The 19,527-nt window shown below is 37.5% G+C and overlaps 2 protein-coding genes across 2 annotated transcripts; one reads left to right on the forward strand and one right to left on the reverse strand.

The window, feature by feature from the left end:
* Positions 1-625: 625 nt before the first annotated feature.
* On the forward strand, positions 626-7,869 carry ackr4a (atypical chemokine receptor 4a; the record flags this gene model as incomplete). Its single annotated transcript, XM_032566354.1, is given in 4 exon segments — positions 626-776; positions 5,904-6,089; positions 6,092-6,228; positions 6,230-7,869. Coding segments are annotated over 4 exon segments (1,269 nt in total), but the record flags the coding sequence as incomplete, so codon positions are not given.
* A 2,223-nt stretch (positions 7,870-10,092) lies between these two features.
* e2f5 (E2F transcription factor 5) lies at positions 10,093-19,503 on the reverse strand. The gene is made up of 8 exons (XM_032566355.1): positions 18,227-19,503; positions 16,717-16,826; positions 16,404-16,565; positions 15,822-15,930; positions 15,284-15,605; positions 13,167-13,307; positions 11,774-11,812; positions 10,093-10,981 (listed from the first exon to the last, which is right to left on the reverse strand). The coding sequence occupies exons 1-8, from the start codon at positions 18,353-18,355 to the stop codon at positions 10,905-10,907; spliced, it is 1,089 nt and encodes a 362-aa protein (XP_032422246.1). The 5' UTR covers positions 18,356-19,503; the 3' UTR covers positions 10,093-10,904.
* Between the last annotated feature and the right edge of the window lie 24 nt (positions 19,504-19,527).

Consider the following 19,527-nt stretch of genomic DNA (forward strand, 5'->3'; position numbering starts at 1 on the left):
AAAAAAAACAACAACATTGCCACCTAAACCCATTACCTGGTTGTTGCCCGATCTAATTGCCAGTTATCATTTTTGATAACTATCATATTGATAACTGTCAAATGAGTCTCTCACATCTGTGGAGAAATTTTGTCCCACTCTTTTTTGTCGCACTGAGCCACTCCGGAGGTTTTTCTAGTAACATCCTGTCTAAGGTCACGCTGAAGCACCTCAGTCAGATTTGAAGTCTGGACTTTGACTAGGCCCCTTCAAAAGTATTCTTTCTTTAACATCCTATTATGTTCTTGGTTGTGTGTTTTGGATGTCTGTTCTGCTGCACATTCCATTCATTTTGTGAGCTTAGGAACCAGAGCAGCCCCAGGCCATCACTCTACCACCACTGTGTTCAACTATCTGTGAACGATGATGTGTTATTTTCAAGCTCCGTGTATCATCATCTGAAAACACCTTCCAAATGTTTCTCCACAGCACTGTAGCTCAGTCTTGCACAGTGGGAACAATGACTAGGTAATAACACTAAACGGTTTCTGTTTGTTGAAAGTTTATCAGGGTAACATGTGACTCACAGATGTGTGTGTTGGAGTTTGAACTTTCATGCACTGAATCTGTCTGCTTGTAAATATTGTGTCATGTTTGTGAGCTGGAGGCTGGAGGAGCTTTCCCCAATCTCCGCCCACATGTGCTGCACCATATACTGAATCAAGGCGACCCAGTTCTGCAGAGCACAACGAGCAGACGTGTGAAAAGCAGAAAACCTACAGCTAAACCCAAACACAGTGAGTATCTTACAAATTAATATGTGTGGATTAAAGTAGATAATCGTTCATCTTTTTAGTTCTTAATTCATTTCAGTTGTGAAGTCTGTGAGAAACGAGTGTTATGAAGTTTAATTTTCCATTTGTTGTTAAATGAGACTGTTTTATCTTTGCTTCGTATGACCTTTTGTTGCTTAAAGTAAAATTTTATCAGAGAAAATATGTTTATGAAAAATTCTGCATTAATGTATGAAGATCATTATTAACTACAGCATGACTCTGAAACACTTATAAAAATGGTTTATTGCTGAAAATGCATCAGTCCTTTTACTCTGAGAAGTTTCTCAGAATGAGACGCTTCTCTCAATATGTTTAGTATTTATTTAGTAAATGAAGTCCTAAATGTAGCTGCCACTACGTAAACTTGTGGTTGTATTTGGTAATTTTATTAATTCAGCATTTTCCTTTTTTTGAAAATAATCAATCATTTCATTTCCACAGTACAGTTACTCTGTACTTTGTGTTATTCATCACATAACATCTCAGTTAAAACCAATTAAGTTTGTGTTGTGATATGACAAAATATGCAAACATACAAGTATAAATAATTATGCAAGGCACTATAAAAATCACAAAGATCGTTTTTGGGAACAAGTCGTCACTATGAGTCCTTCCTTATTTTTTTAAATGACACAAGTCCTCAGAAATACTTGTGGTGAAGCAGAACATCTGACTTTGCTGAAACACTGTCATGAAAATCACTTGGTACGTTGTCAGTGTCATGTGGTGATGAGTTCAGTGATTCAGGGATTTTTCCTCCTTGTGTTTGTCCTGTTGAGTATCATGTCTCATTTAATCTCCGTGTTAAGGAACCATTTAAATAGTTTTAAAATAGACAAAGTATTTTAAAAAAAGAGTTCTGATTATTACATCCTATACATTTCTACCAGAAGCTGCACGTTTTTTAAGGCTGTCAGGTTAGTCATTCATTTCAGTTCTGAAGTGTATGTTTGTCAGAGCGCTGTCATCTTTTTATGCCTTTCAAATGAACATTTGCTCTGCAGTAAGGTCTTCAGCAGCATGCGCTCCGGTCGATGCTCCCTGCATTGATGAGCCTTGAACATTTTTGGTAGCTGTACCACTTGTGCTTTTCATGGCAGCAGTTAGCAAGTACTTGCTGTTTTGCAAATGCTCTGACTCAGGAATCTCGCTGTCACCATTTGGCTTCTATCAAAGTTGTTTTGCCAGTTTGTGGCATTTCCAACACATAACTTCAAAAACTGACTCATATCCTCCAGGTCACCTATCACAGATTTGCAGACTATTTATTCTTTCTGGAAGCTTCATTATATTGTAATCTGAAGTTCTGATGAATTGTTTTTGTTACATCTCAGGTAAGGTAAAATATCACAGCCATTCATCTTTTCATTTCTTGATAAACATGCCTCACTGGATTTGAAACATCTTTTCACCCATTGTTAGGTTGAATAGTCTCTTTATTTCTGATAAACCCAAACCTGCTTGGATGCTAATTTGCAACAGGATGTTGTGGTTATCATGCAGGTTAGGTCCTGCCTGGACCTCCAAATAAAGACCATGCATTGCAACACCTCACACCATTCCAGCTCCTACTCAATGCTTTGCATGTGTAAACCACCAACTCCAGCCATTCAACCTTTCTGCACCTTAAAAAGACAAAACAGTTTTACTTGTTTATGCTCTTGCTTAACGCTTCTGGTGTTTTCTGGCCTCCCAAATCCCCTCTTCGTTTTAATCATCAACAGCTGCGGTTTCTCAGCAGCAGCTCGATCGCTAATGTTTTGTGTTTTCCTTTCCTTTCATGTTAAGATCTACTCAACCAGTCATATTTGTACGCACCCCTAACAAAGACGGAAGAAACACATTAAAACAAATTAATGTTCAACTGCAGTAGCATAATCTCACACTGGACAAAATGTTAATTAATAGTTATTTTCAACAAATGATTGCAAACAAAGCGCTTTAGCATTTAAAAGTTGGTCAGGGTTTCCAATCAAAACCATCGGGCTTGTTTCCCTTCCAAGGCTCTGGGATCCTTACAATGGCATCATGAGGTGGCTGCAATGCCAGGATATTATAAATGCAAGACTTCCACTTTGCCTGCAAAGAAACCTATTAGCCAGTACAGAATATGAAATGCTGCCTTATTGGCAACAGGAGATGGTACAGAATATCAACAGCTGCTCTCAAGATGTTTAAATAAAGAAATCTTCAAGCTTTTCTTCAAACTAAACATGATCGAGGCAGAGCAGCAGGAGCTTACCGATGACCACTTCCTGAGAAAAGTTTACTGAATGAAATACAAATTTAGTGTTGTCATTTAACAGATGTAGCATAATTTAAAACACTGGGATACATCATTTTCATAATTCTGTGCAACAGCAGCAAAGTGAGCAGACAGACTCGCATATAGAATATAATATATATATATATATATATATATATATAAACAATAAAGAATAAAACACGGTACAGGAAGGGCAACATTTCAATAACATACTGTGTTATAAACATATTCCATATTAGAGAATATGCAAATTATATGAATATCATCTTTCTGCAAAATAACAACCCATGTTTCAATAACTTTAACTTTCCCGGTAAACCAAGTTTTCTGCTGATAGAAAATTTTCCCAAATAAAAAGAGTGATCAAATTTGATTAAATGCACCACAGCGTGAATAAATCCAGAGGGGAGCCAGAGAATCTTAGGTATTTTGTTTTTAAGTCTCTACTTGTGGAAACGTTATCTTCTTTTCTGGACTTTGCTTTTATCTTTCAGCAGAGAAGCAGATGAGCTTATGAACATATAAACGTAAAAACAACGGGTGGAAATATTCAGGTCTGGACAGGATAAACAGATCCTGCCAACAGCATTGGCAGATCTCAGTTTAAATTCGTTGACAGATTTTAACTGAACCAGAGGAAGTTCATTGTGTGCATTTGTATTACTGCAGGGCTTGCTCCACATTCAACTCAGACAAAAGAGCAGTTGTTATTTGTAACGTCTTAAGTAATGCCACTAAATTATCTCCAATGTTTGACAGTTTCTAAATGTTTAAATATTCCACCTGTCCATGCATTCCAAGATGACTGGGCAATATGTTTCCTCTTATCATTTCTCCTGTTTTTTTTTCATGGATATTTCTGAAACTCCAGCTGCAGTTCTTAAACACAGATCTTGTCAAGGTTCCTGAATCCTTTTGGTATTTATTTTCCTTAAACCCAGTTGGTATCTCTTTCTTTGGACAGCTGTTTCCTATGGTTTTACAGTTGTGTTTGAGCCAGGCGTTCTCAACTCAGTCACGTTGCAGCACCAGAAGCGCTGTTTAATCTACAACCACTGCATGCTCTAACTACTGTATAGGTGGCGCTGTTTCTTTTGTGTCCCTCAGAAAAACAAGATAAAATAAAAATGTTTGATTAGTTTGAACAATGACAAGCATTTTAAAAAATATATTTTTTATTCTATGTGAGAGAAAAGTCGGCACAGAGTGAAGCATTTAGATTTTGTTTTTTCAAGCTGATGGTGTCAGGATAAGAACTGAGTCAATATGTTGTTCATTTTCCAGTGGGTTAAAAGGACAAATCCATTTAAAATTATATAACTATTCAAATTGCAGATAAAAAGTTTTGTGTTTTAGAAAAAAAATGAAAATCACATCTTTGTTTTGAGTGTTTCATTCCTGATGTGAACATTGCACAGACCATTTGTGATCTTTATTGAGTTTCCAGAATGTAGACACCATTTTCTTCCACATTTACATAAAAAAGTTACAGATAAAATGTTTGAAGGTTGAGACAATGTAAAAAAATAATCTAAGTTGATGATCCAAACATGCTGCATCTGATTTCAATGGGTCTTGGAGAAGATGAGATCCTCGAATAAAACTGTAATTAAGCTGCTTTTTACAATTTCTGCCAAGACAATTTTGTCCTTCAGTTTTTTCCCTGGGAAAGTTGTGAATACATTCAAAGCACTTTGGCTCAATTGGCATATTTTAAACTGAAACAGGCCTCCCCCCCCCCCAAAGTCACTTCACAACATGTAAATTATCTTGTCCAAATCCTGATGGGAATTCCAGTTCCAAATCCAAACTGGCCTGAATCAACACCAGCAGAATTTTATAAAATTAAGTCACATCTGGAACATGTGGCAAAGCTTTAACATAATCAGCCCTGATGAACTAGTGACCTGCGTCACCGCCTTTTCCCCACAGGACCCTTTTTGTTGTTGTTTTTCTTCTTCATCACAGAGAAATTGCCATATTTTAATTGTTTCATCACTGAGGTTCTCAAAAATTTAAAAATATATATTTTAAAAGATGTCTGATCTTTAAATGCAGGTGAAAGCTCAGCCCAGCTTTTATTAGTGAGAATAATTAGTCATTTAAATCTTCCTGTAGCCAAAGTAAAGCATCTTTCTTCAAATAACACATTTATTAAAATGGAACATATTATTCATAATGTTCTGTTTGCATGAAATCAAGGGGGTTGAATGTTAAGCATCATATTTTCTTTTAATCAAAACATTACAGAAGTTCTCATAGGGTTCAATACTGAATGTTCATCATGTTAAACTTCTAAATGTGAAACAGCTATTAATCACTAGAATGAAAACAATTAAAGATGAAGCTTTCATATTAAAAAATACTTATATGTAAATACAGAAATATATTTTTATATTATCTGCTAAACTTTCTTGTGAATCTAAAAGTTGCAGCAGAATGGCCTTTTGGAGTGAAAAACTGCAATAAAGTCCCTTAAAAGGCATGTAAATTATTCTTCCTTTTCTCTGCAACAACTCTCCATCGCACATGCACTGACAAGCCTTGTTAAAATAACGGAAATCATTCTTCAGATTCAGTCATTTTAACTTGTGAATAATGGGATAGATTTGATGTTTGGGAACCAGTACGACTTATAGAGTTATGGATGTATGAAGTAGCTGATTTGCTACAGGAGCTAAAATGTTAATGCTACAGATTGCTGTTTTTGTTCATTGGCCAACATCATTTTAAACATATTAAATAAATCTCGTTGCAACAAACTGTGATTGCTTCGATATTAAGAATAATTCAAAATGTTCTTCTCTCACCTCTTTCCATAGTAACCATGGATGTCTCACATGAGGCCGACTACTACTATCACGAAAACACCAGCTTCAACTACAGCTATGAGGATTATCCTGCCTTGTGCGAGAAGGGCGATATCCGGTCCTTCGCAGCCTTCTTCCTCCCCATCATGTACAGTGTGTGTCTAGTTGCGGGACTGACGGGAAACATTCTGGTCCTGGCCGTTACGCCTACCACAAACGGCTGAAGACCATGACGGATTCTTTCCTGAGCCACTTGGCTGTGGCCGACTTGCTGCTCCTCTTCACGCTGCCTTTCTGGGCCGCTGACGCCGCCAGGGGCTGGGAGTTGGGGGACGCCTGTCTGTAGGATTGTGTCGGCCTGCTACACGTTGAACTTCACCTGCTGCATGCTGCTGTTGGCCTGCATCAGCCTGGACCGCTACCTGGCGGTTCTCAGAGTGCAGGGTGGAGATGACAGAGGCAGGCTGCAGAAGCTTTTCAACAGGAGGCATTGCTGGAAGTGGTGCTTAGCTGTCTGGGGAACGGCCTTCCTGCTCGGTCTGCCTGATTTAATCTTCTCAGAAGTGGTGTGGACATCCAATAGGAACATTTGCATAGCCATCTACCCTTCATCTATGGCTCGGAGTGGTAAAGCTGTGCTGGAGGTGGCCGAGGTGCTGCTGGGATTCCTTCTTCCTCTCCTGGTCATGGTGATCTGCTACTGGTCTGTCGGCAGAGCGCTGAGAAACCTTCCCATCGAGAGTCGAGGCAAGAAGTGGAGAGCCCTGCGTGTTCTCCTAATAGTAGTGGGGGTATTTGTTGTCACTCAGCTGCCATACAATGTGCTAAAACTGCACCGTGCCGTAGATTCAGTGTACATTTTTGTAACCCATTGCCAGACAAGCAAGGTACTGGATCACGCGACCCAGGTGGCGGAAAGCCTGGCTCTCATTCACTGCTGCATCAACCCGATCCTTTACGCCTTCATGGGGTCCTCCTTCAGGCAGCATATGGCAAAAGTCGCTAAGAAGTTTGGACAAAAGAGAAGGAAGAGGAGCCGGAGGACACAAGAGACTCCAGCAGATGGTGAAGAGATGGATATGTCGTTTAACTCTCATAGTGCAACCCAGGAGACAAACTCATTCTCAGTTTGAGTGAATCCAATGGTTCTCCAGCTGTGGTTCAAAGGCCTTTAATGGTCTTTAGGTGTCAGCCTAAAGGCTAATTGTGTTTCATGTAGAGCTACTAAACCACAGCCAAGAAGGAGTACTTCTTTATGCACAATTGGACTTTTGCTTCCAAAAGAAACTTCTTAAGAGAAGTCAAAGGAGAACATTTGAGAATTCAAATATTGAACTGAAGTGGAAAATGGTGAGCAAAGAACAAGTAGCGGCTACTTGTTTTGGAACAATCAAAACAACAAAGACTGTTATTTTGAGGGATATGATGGCGCTTTGGTCTTTTTGTACATGGATGTCAGACTTTTTGAGGTTCAAAGTTAGAGAAGCAACAATAAAACACTTACTAACACACACAAATAAAAACACTCTCAAATGGGTTGGGACTTTATTCTCAGCTCTAAAATCTGAGCCGAGAATAAATTATGCTGTTGAAATCAAACAGCATAATTTTTGTGCTCAGTGACAAGCTAACCACTAATAGCAATAGAAGTGTAAACTCGGTGTATAACTTCACAATTTATGTATTCAATAACTACATGAACGTGTTTACTGACAGAAGTGCTTCCATAATCTCTGTATGGAAAAAATATGAAAGGCAAATTGCCAGAAGAGCAAATAAATAATTTGACATTGCATGTATGAGCTTATTTTCAACGCACTGCAGTTATATTGAATTTTTGAATTGATTGTGGTGAGAAACCCACTTTCTCACTGGGAGCCCTTACTTAAAAGAAACTACCTGTTTATTTTTGTAACTTAGATTGGGAATGTTTTTCCCCTCTGCTTTTTGTAAAATAAATGAGCTAAAAAAATCTAAATCTTGTTTTGTTGTTTTGGTACCAGTGGCGGGAGAGTTTAGGAAATCTTAAGGTTGTTTTATGTCCTTCTTATTGAAACATAAAGTGTTTCATTACTAAAACTAAAAAAAAAACTAAATCAAAGCAAATAGTTAAAATTGGGTTCTTGCTAAAATGTCTTTTTATTGTTTTCTTTCTCTGGCAGAGGTTGTGTCAATTTAGACATCTATGAGAAAGGCTTGTTCTCCATTATGCTGCATTATTTATCAGAACACAGTAATCCCAATAGCATGCTAACCTGCTAAGCATGAAGGGATAGTTATAATCAAATCATAACACATTTTTATTTGAGTCTAAAGTAATGGACGAACCACAATTCTTAATCTGCTTGGCCTTTGTTTTCCCGTCTTTGCTGAAACACCATTTAATGAACTGATGCACTTACATATACAAGGTGTTAGTCAGAGATATTTCTCCATTTTCACTGGAAACATTTGCCTCCCATTCAACCCACACAGTTTAAAGTATGCACAAGGTAAAGTTTTTCCATTTTAGATTCTCTAACAAGAACAGGCTGTTTTTTTTTAGAAGAGGGTTACGTTCTGGTAATTAACTGCTCATTTTAATTATAATCAGCATGAGCAAATACACCAGGTCTCCTTGATGGTGCACATATGTCCTCCTGCTAACCAGACACACATGCATGCACCTCTCAATCTGAGTACAGCCTATTTGTCTTTCTGGGTTGCTGTTGTTGAAATATTTTCTCTGAGGTCGCTTCAGTTTTCAATTTGATATTTGATGCTGCAGCAAACAAAACAAGAAATCCTTCATAGAGGTTTGACATCCTGAGAGATTTCTATGCCTAACGGGAAAACCTCGTCATTTCCTGGACTGTTTGAACATCTGAAGAAGAGATTTCTGCACACGCCTTGAAATTCCTTCTCAGATAACAGCAGCAACAACAACACAACTGAAACCACTTCCAGTAACGTTGTAGGAGTTGATAACGAACGTTTTCAAGCAGAGCGCTGGGAGTAGAAGCGTGCAGTTAAACAGTAGAGGAATGAGGTTTAAATATTTACTACGCAGCATATCGTCCAGAAGCCGCCGCTATCTGCTGCAATCTGTTGTTTTACATTCGAGTTTGTTTGATTACGAAATCTCTTCATGTAAACACCATTTATACAAACACAGGCCATTAAACCCTAAATGATTAGATTAGCAGGAAAGTGTTTTTTTCCGTGCTGGATTCCATCTGATTTGGGTCAAATGATGGGCTATGCTTCAGAAGGTTGTTTGTGGAAACCGTCTTCCTGAAGCGAAACAGACCCAATTTTGGGTTTGAAATGTAAAAATATAACGAACACAGTCATACATCAAAGCAGTTATTTCATAACATTTTCTGTCAAAAACAAGTCCGTCACGACAAAAGAAGCATTTTCCTATGCCTGACAGTTTTTCTGCTTATAACATTGCAGTGCTGTTAAGATACTGTATATTTTTAGACCCAGTTTATTTTAGTTTTACCATTTATTCAATACGAATACCCTGTGATGCTCAGAAAAAAACAGTACTATCAAAATTCTGACTGAAACAACGGGTTATTACCTTTGTAAAGACTTAATACCTACAACCCTGTGCTCATGTTTACTTCATTATCAGGCATTTAGATGGTTTTCCTCCTCACGCTAAGATGATTTTTAAAAATTAGGAAGCTGTGAAACGCTTCTTCGTCAAGTTTATGTAGCGAAAATGTTCATAAAAGAAAATATGGATTTTCTAAATTTATTTTTTGATAAGCTGAAAATTAAAAGATTCTAGCTAAGATTTTCTAAAAATGATGTCAAGTTATCTAACAAAGTGTATAGTTTGTTAGACTATACAGTGGTCAATATTATATATAAAAAAAAGTCTATTTGTGATTATTTTACTAGCACAAAAAAAAATTGTAGTGGTAATAGCAAAGAAAAGTGCATATAAACAAAATAAGTTATAAAGTCACAGCAAACATGAGAAAGTTTGAAGTCTTTGTTTTTGCAACTTATGTCATGCCTCTTAACTCAGTTTATAAAATGTATTTTTACTTTTATTTCTCAAAAACAAAAAACTAAAGTGATTAACAAAGTCAAAACTGGAACAATGGGAATATCACACAGCAAATCTGCCTCCAACACAGCAACGCAAACAGTCCCACCATTGAACTTCAGTCAGGAAAAACTATTTTAAAAAATGACTATGTGCAACGAAACATGACTTCTTTTAATTAGAAAACATAAATACACAGAAATGTCATTCAGGGCTCTGAATAGTCATCAATTTAGAAAAATGGCAAACTCAGTTATTTAAATGAAGACATTTAACCTAGTTTCAGTTACAAAACACTAGAACAAATAGCTTTTTTAACTTAAATTAAGAATAAAATGTAGTTAAATATATACAGCTGTGAAAAAGGGAGGCATAAACTGGCAGTGTCATTAATATAGAAAAAGGTTTCTGGCTTTTTCCCCCCCCCTCAATAATAAGTAACAAAATGACACCAAAACATTTATTCCTTAAATATCAGACGTTTCTGAATCAGAACTGTAAAACAAATGATGCTTTTCAATTAAAAAAAAAGAGCTTGGATTTCCAACCTTGGTTGAAATAAAGAAATAAAACCAGCCGCAAAAGAATAAGAAAAATAGACAAAAAAAGCCTGTGGATGAGGAAAAATATAAAGAGGCTGTAGGATTAATCTTACTTTACTTCTAAGACATGTTATCTGTCTGGAATTTTTTATTTACCCAGAAAACCATTAAAGTCTTAGTAAAGACATCAAATGTGGCTTCCTTAAAAATATGTATATATTTGATGAAGAACGCATTCAGGTGCCAGGTGTCATTGACAAAAGTCACTGTATCGTGTCTGATGCACAGCTGTGCAGTCTAAAGATGTGTCGTTTTTTGTTTTAAGGCAACAATATGAAGCACTGACTGTGCAATAACAACATAACAGGAAATATTTCTTGGAGGTGTGTGAAATGAGGGCAGCAGAGTTGTGGCAGGCAGCAGAGATCAGTAATTGAGGATCTGCACATCAAACAGGTCACACACTCCTGCACCATCATCCAGATTGAAGCTGTAGTCTATACCTGTTCATAGGAACAACAGAATCTGTGAGATAATCTGGGAAATATGTCTGCTATTAAAAACACATTCAATGCATCACACACTTTCAGACATCAGAAAAATCCCCAGGAAAGAAAATCTGGTGCCAGTTTCACACTGCGCTGCAGACCTCCAAGGTTTATATGTATCTATCTATCAGAAGAGTGCCATGACTCAGTATGCCTTAATAGTTAGTACTCATTTCAGATTTCTAAAAGACATTTTTGGGGTAAAAATGACCAGAAGAGTATCCAGTAAAAGTCATGTTTAAATGCTACTGAGAATGTAGGAATGAGTTGCTGCTTTTCACTGCGCTGGATTTGCTGAGATACATGTGGTATTGATAACATAATCATGATCATCCGTCTTATTCGACAGATTCTCTAAGCACATGTAGTCTGCTAAAGTTCAGGCTGTCAGATTTTATCTGTGGCACAAAGTTATTTTCCTTTTAAGTGAAAGAATGTACAGCTTTACTCGATTCCAGAATTTAAGCATAGATAACATGGTCTTAATCAAGTTCTGAAATGATTTAAAGCTATTAGTCCATTGTGTCATATAACATAAAGCAAAAATTGAAAGACTGATAGTACACACACCACAAAAAACTAAACAAAAGTATGTGTGTGTAAAACAAATGCATACAATCCTGGTACAAGGGCGACTGCTAACAGACCAAGATAGTTACAGACCAATCAGGTTTCTTTAAACTCTGAGGTATCCAGATCTAACTAAACAAATTCAGAGGTTTGTGATGTAGGTGTTATAATCCTCACCATTAGAAGACATTAGTTCATCAATAAGGTCAACAGCTCCTATGAGAGAATAAAAACAAAAAAATTAAATAAAGATTTTACTAATTTAGCGTAAATCAATCCACCCCCACCTTCCACAGTCAAGCAGGTTTAATAACTTCTGTAGAAGTCACCATAAACGTCTTTGTAACTCGTATTGTGTTTCCGAGTTTCAGGTGTGACTACTACTGTTCACTTTTTCAATTCATTGTACCCTGAGATACAGCGATTAAAACATAACTTTAAAATAATAAATGTACACCAAATTAGCAAGTTCAAGGTTCCTGAGACACTTAATGATTTACAGGATCTGATGTTATTGACTGGCATAACTTTATCAGTTGGGTTGCTGCTTGGTTCAAATATAGCTCAGTTGGCTCCAACCACACACCATATTGGTCTCCATTCATCCTCTTTTCTAATATTTGGTTGCTAGGGTAACGGGTCAACAAATTCTGCTTCTGCCCAGAAGAAGCGCCTCAGCTGACTCTTCAATGCAAAGCAGACTCATCGTTCACCAACTCCTACTCTTCAGGAAGAGCCTGAACCTAAAGGAAGCAATCCAACTTCATCCACTGAGAACCATGACCTCTGACTATACCTTGTTTACTCAACAATTTCTGGTGAAACCTGAAGCGTTTTTGTTGCGTTTGTACTGTAAATTTCTACGAAAATAGCAAATATTTCCTCTGACAACGGCACAATTTGAGAATAGTTCTAAAACGTACCGGTGTCTGTTGTCTTATAAACAGAATATAACTTTCATCCTTGCATTGAATTGCTCCGGTGTATCTTTTCATCATCTGTGAAAAGATTCCCACACCAGACATGGTGTCTCTGCTGAGACATCACCTTGAGATCAATTTAGGGTATCATTTTTAATGTGCACAAAACAAAGATGATTTTAGCAAGAAAAACACAAAAAAAACCTATTGCCCTTTTTCTAACAAATCTAGATGGATCAGATTTGGCTCAAAACGTTGTTAGGTTTAAGGCCATTTTTGTAGCTGATTACCAATTATGTTCATGACAAAAACAGAGGAATTTGCAGGGTTTTTTTAAACTGGAAATGAGTGTAAGATACCAAGCACAACATAATTAAAACAATGTTTACATGGATATGAATATGGACTAAGTTAACAATGAAAACAAATGGATAATAATTACCGGTAGCTTTTAATGTAATTTTGTGCTGATAAAATTTGATCCAATAACATTAAAGATGGGAGAGGTTTTCCAACCCATTAGAAGGGTTTATATTGGAGTGTGGTCTTATCTTATGATCACTGTAAATTCTTTAAGCAAGCCAGCAAAGCAAACGTTAAACCACCCATGATCGCTATCTCTGCATGTGGTGTCCAGCAAAGCGCCTCACCCTCTCTGTCGTCCCTCATGCTGTCAGCGCCTGCGCTGAGCCGCAGCAGGCTGCTAACGTCCAGAACAGACTGGAACTCTGGATCCTCCAGGTCTATTTGATGCTGCTCCAACACTGCTGCTGCTGACTCGCTGTGACACTCTGCAGAAATACAATAGCAAGCAGGAATGCTGTTAGAAAATTCACTTCCGAATGTGCTTAAAACCTTTTCCAACTCTCATATCCATCCTAAAACTAATTTAAAACCAGCAGGTAAAGTACTTAAGTTGGTATATACAGCAAGATGGTAATAAAGCAATTTTAACAGACTAGGACCTCAAGACCTTTCACCGTAATCTATAGTTAGTCACAGTTTCCAGCACCTTGTTGTGTAACAGCAAGAAAACAAAACTAAAAATCTTCTGTTTTTGCCATTTCCTCATTTATTCCGGTAATAAAGTTCTGCATCGGTTTCGCTTTGACAATGGCATCAGCTGAACTTGCATAATTACAGAAACACAGGCAATCAAACTGTTAATGGAGAAATCCCTTTCACAATGGAAAATAATGGTTTCTCATGACTTGTGGGAAAAATCTGGCAGCTGCAGAACAGTAAACACAGCAATTATTAAATATGTTAATAAATTTATGCAACTTTCTCTCCAAACAAATAAAAATGGCAAAAACAATAGTGCTCCAAACGAGAGCATTAACAACTAAAAGTTAATTTAAAAAGATGGTAGCTGTAATTAGGCAAACATTTATAATAGAAATCCCCATTGTAAGGTCTGACCCCTGGGGTTCAGTTCACATAGATGATCAAGCTACACATCATGACTCTCAGAGTACTTTCATTTTAGTTGCAAGACATTGTCACATCTCACTTTCCTGTCCTGGCATGTTAAAAACAAAGCTGTGACATCTGATATTCCTGGGATGAGTTTTGTGACTTGTACCATAGGAGTCAGTCCAGTCAGGTAACAAGGCCGTGTGTGCTTTCAGTATACACTACAAACACAAAAATCAATTCACGTTTTTTCTATTTTATGGTTTAATAAAAAAAATAATTAAAAAAATAATTCAGAAGTGTGTGCAACACTTCCGTAGATTGTTACACTTCCGTAACAATCTACGGAAGTGTAGATTGTTACTTCTGAAGGACTCTAATGTGGCAACTCAAACATGAATATGCTTGGACACCAACCGGCTCTTGTGTTGTAGCTGTGGAGCTCTCTGCCAGTATTTCCCTACAGCTTCCTCTAATGATCTTCCATCAACTTGTAACAACTCGGCTAAAGAAACATACATCTCCTCAGTATGATGCTGACATCACCATATTTCACCATAGGGGTAGTATGGTCAGTGTGTTGTAAGATTTGACTTTTTGCGGCTTTTTCTGCCCAGTTATGATTTTTTTCTTTTAGACTCTTTTCCGAGAAGTGACCAACAGATCCGCTATCAGCAGATTGTCTCACCTCAGCTATGAATCTCTGCAGCTCCTCAACAGTCACAATGGGGTTCTGATTTATTAGCCTCCTTTCCCAGCCTGTTAGTTTAGGTGTCTGGTCAGGTTATGGTAGGTTTGGACTTGTGCCATAAGATCTCCAAATCTTGCATATTTTTAAACCAACTTATCAGCAGCTTTATCTCCGACCCGTCCGCTGTGTTTTTTGGGTCTACATGATGCAGTCTGTTGTTAAATGTTTTCTAACTAATATCTCAATTCTTTACAGAACAGCCAGATTTATACTGAGTTTAAATTACACACAGGTGGGCTACATTTTTTAATAAGGTGATTTTAAGTCAGTTTGCTATATTCGATTTTATCTAGGCATATAAGAGTAAAGGCAGCAGATTACTTTTCCGTCTGCTTGATATTTATGCACTTCTTTATGTTAGTTACATTTGAGGTTGTGCACCGCACACTAGCTTAGCCTATAAATGTCATAGTGTTCAGTAATTGTTTATACTTAACAATTGTCCCCATGCAAGCAAACAATAAAGAAAGAAAGTTCTAGTCGCTGTGGTGGATCACACGTTGAATCCACTTCAAGCACTCAGTCCTTTTTAAATAATTTCCAAAGCTTACAGGAAACACGTAGAGCATTAAAATTTGAAATGAATATTTAGTCACTCACCCATTTGCACGTCACCAGGGGTGGAAGATGGAGTCAGCTCTTCATCAAGGTCTGGCAGCACCATCTGCTGGTCTGAGGAGACGGAGTCCTGGCTGCAGGAGAAGGTGGGGTTGGGTGTAGTGGCAGCACAGTTTAGGAGGGGGAACTTCTGCAGGCTGGCGGGCGTGCTGGGCGGGGTTGGCATCAGACAAATGTCGTCGGTGGGTGGTACAGGAAAGACCACAGGGACCCTGGAGCCGGACTCTCTGTTGATGAGCATCACTTGGATGGGAGCAGAGTGGCTCCGCAGGTTCACTTGGTATTTCTTCTGACCACTTTTACTCTGTAAAAATGATCATGAGCTTACTGTATCAAAGAAACTTCATCAACAGTTTTATATATATTTAGTTTCCAGGAAACACCAAACAGCCTGCGATGAAAGGTCTGCTTTAACACAACAAAAAGCTGGAAAGAACCTTTTAAATGTTAAACTTTCTAGTCAATGTTGTCATAAGGGAAGAAAATGTTAATTTCTATTCAAGCTGGTAAATCACTCTACCCTTTCAGGACGTGGCACCTCCAGCTGGGTTCCAGAGGGAGCCACAACAGCCAGAAGAGTGTCTCCACTGAAAGAATTGCAGATGTCCTCGTGTGTCACAAATTTATAGGTGGAGAGATGTTAAAGAAACAGGATTAACTTCAAGAGAAAAAAGGAGACAATAAAAGGGAAAAACAAAGGCTTTAGGCATTGTGAGAGTCAGGGTTAGCCTGGCTGCTTTTTCACCGAATGTCATTAGTGATTATATTTTTAATCCTCCTTTTATAGCCTCTTTCTGTTCAACAGGAAAACAATGCTGACAGAATCCGACAGGGGTTTCTTTCATGTGAGACGAATTAAATGAGCCTTGGAACAATTCAGAGTTAAAACGTCAAAACTACGTCAACTTTTCTTGGAAAGAAATAAGATTTAAAAGTCTCTGTGACAAATGTAAACACTTGAGGTGAAAAAAAAAATCTGAAATTTCTTTTAGCAGTGTTAGAAAACAGGAATGAAATGTTGGAATGTTAACAGGAAAAAATAAGGATTAACAATTAAACAAAAAAACATAAAAAAAAAAAGAAACAAAGAGCCGAAGGATATGCGCAGATGTCTGGATCATGGTTGAGGTGTTTGATGTTCTCTTCCACCCAGGCCTTCTGGTCATCCAGCTCCTTCTCTTGAACCTCGAGCTCAGAGATGTGGGCTTTTAAAACTCTGATCTGCTCCAACATCTCCTGACTTTGGCTCCCGTTGTTCTGCCCCCTGATCAGGGGGGGGGGAAGAAAGGTTTTAGAGAAGGTAGAACCACTGATTGTCAATTCTAATTTAAATATTCAAAGATCAAAGATTCACCAGCCTGCAGTTGCCCTTTCGGGTTTGCTCATTTAAAAATAAAAAGCAAATATTTGCAAACCTCCACTGGATTATGTTCTTGTTTTTCTTCTCGATTAGCCCCACACCTTCCAGGACGTTCGTGATGTCATAAATCCTCCTCTTCTGCTTCACTGCCAAACTGTCTGCAGCCTGTTGATTCAGGCAGACAGAGACATAAGTCGCCCGCAAATAAAAGGCGTTATCTAAAAGCAACACACGCACAACACTGAAATATTGCCCAAATCCTCCCAAGAAAAAAAAGAACAGCTTATGCTTAAAAAAAAAAAAACACTGACCTTTTCTTAAATAAAGTAACAAAGGAGAAGGGAGTGGAGAGAGTCTAAGAAACATCCACTGTAACCATTAACCAGGTTTGGCGCGCAAGAAAAGAGGGAAAAATAGATTCATGGATAGAATTGGAAGATAAAAGTTTAATGGATGATTTGCAAAGCTTGTGCTAATACATGTTAACATTTTAAGCAGGATTCCTGAACTGAAGATGCAAATGCAAAAAACCTAAAGTTATTTGTGGGGCTTTCTCATTAAAAACATTTTCATACCAGCTTCACTACAAAATTGTTGCCTTGTGCTACTGAAAGCAGAACAGTAAAGTAAAGCATATTATATTGCAGAATTCACCTGTCAATAAGACATAGTTTGACCCTAATGGTGTCTTAATAAATTTTCTTAAAAATGTGTAAGCCTATATTTACCAATAAGGCACCTCAGATTAAAGGTTTTTTGATGTGCAGAACAGTAGGATTTCAAAATGTATTCTTTTGGCAAAGTGTATTTTGCCAAATGTTCTCTATATTATTTTACTTTATCATTCCAAGTACAAGAACTTAAACACAACTTTATATTTTGTTGTGTATAAAGACAACATTTTCACAAATTACAGCAGCTAGTCAGGATTCACAACTCAAGTCCCCAAATACTTCGGTAATTTTTTGGAATTCACTTTACCTCTGTAAAAATATATGAAAGAAGGGCTACTTTTACATGAGTACAAATTTTGACTCCAATAATCAGTCTATACGTTTCGTTAAAGTGAATTCCAGGAGGAGGGGAAATAATTTCAGCTTACTATTTAAATTTACCTGTAGAAAAACGTCAATCACTTTTGCCCTTTTCTATTACAGAAATAGATAAACAACGAAGATCTGTGGTACGGATTTTGCATTTGGCGATTTCTGGAACAACAAACTGACTTTTTGAAAGTTTCAGATTCTCTCAAATACAGCATGCACAGGAATTCACATTCCAGTGCTAAAGATACTCAACCTGTAAACAATAAGTTTGATTAACGTTTCATCATACTGCAAATTGTCTTTGTCTTTCATTTGTTTTTGACGGCTTTACAATGGGCTAATCCTAATGGCGGACTCCTAGTGCACCTGTTCCATACATAAATACACCTGACGACTTGTGTCGGACAGCCCTTTGTTAAAACTAGCAGCAGAAAACTGCGGGGCAGCACAGCACCGATCAACCTCCCCCCGCCCCAATATACACTCAAATAATGTGAGTCGTCTCTCGGTGTCACTGACCACTTTTAAATCAAGAACGCCATCCTTAGCTTCTTGCAGTAGACTGACAAACTTCATCGTGAGGAGCCCCAAACTTTTTTCATGGCGACTCGAGGTCGAGCGTTCAGTCACCGTCCTTTCCAACTCCATCTTCTCTCTAGAAAGAGAAGCACCCACTTTTTTTTGTTTGTTTGTTTTAGTCAGTTACTTGCGTTTAACTACAGATAGCGACCATTATTCTCAACTAACAGATAACACGTCTGTTACCTTAACAGGACCAGCATTTACGCTGCCTCTGTGGTCTTTTTAAATGAACGGACGTTACGTTGAGTTACGGTTGCCATGGCAACCCTTGTCCACCTCGTGCCCTCCTCCCCTTAGACTCCGCCCCCAAACAATACGGAGCGACATTGCCAACAAATCAAATAATTTGACCCAGTTTAAGGCAAGTATTGCAGAAAATACATTATATACTCCATAAAGGTTGACATACTAAAAGTGTTACTATAAATATAACATGACAGAAACACTCATGTTCATAAATGTATGTAAAATGTACATTTTTAACTAGTCACAACATAGCTTTGCTAAGCAATTATATATCCTAAGTTTCGACATTAAACAAATATATACTGTTTTAAAGTTAGCCTTTGCAATACTTTAAATTATAAATTAGTAAAACAAACATTTGCTATTTATTGTTTGGTAGGAAAGACGTTTCAATATCCCTTTATGATTTATTTGTAAACTGGCAGGCTTTTAACACTTTTGAACTTAAATCCCTGCTGCATTCTTATTTAAATTATACTAGAATGCATGAATTGGGACCTGTATCTGACTATATAATAAAACTATACAAGAATTAACTGGGTTAATGTAAAGGGTACTTAACTGATTTCGTTTTGGACTTTGACTAGGACACGGTAAGCCATTTAGGGTCACCATCCTGAGGTAAAGTGAACGTCCGTCCAAGTTTGGTTGTCCCTGCAGAAGGAACGCTTACCTATAGCATGATACTGCCACTGCCGTGTTTCATAGTGGGGACAGTGTGTTCAGGGTTTTAAATTCTCTGTACATTTTGACCAAGGCACATTTTTCACAGGTGTATATTAATAGCTAACTTTGTTGGACCACATTACTACTTTGTATTGGACTAAAATTAATTGAGTTGGACAAAATCACATTCTTTACATTTCACCTTATAAAACTTAATTTGTTGTAAAATAGTGCAATATTAATCAAATGAACTGTGAGAATAAATAATTATATTTTCAATATAATGTGTCCCTTATATTAATCTTCATAAATGTATCTCTTTAAAA

This window comes from Xiphophorus hellerii, chromosome 6, assembly GCF_003331165.1.
Source record: "Xiphophorus hellerii strain 12219 chromosome 6, Xiphophorus_hellerii-4.1, whole genome shotgun sequence".
NCBI classification, from domain to species: domain Eukaryota; kingdom Metazoa; phylum Chordata; class Actinopteri; order Cyprinodontiformes; family Poeciliidae; genus Xiphophorus; species Xiphophorus hellerii.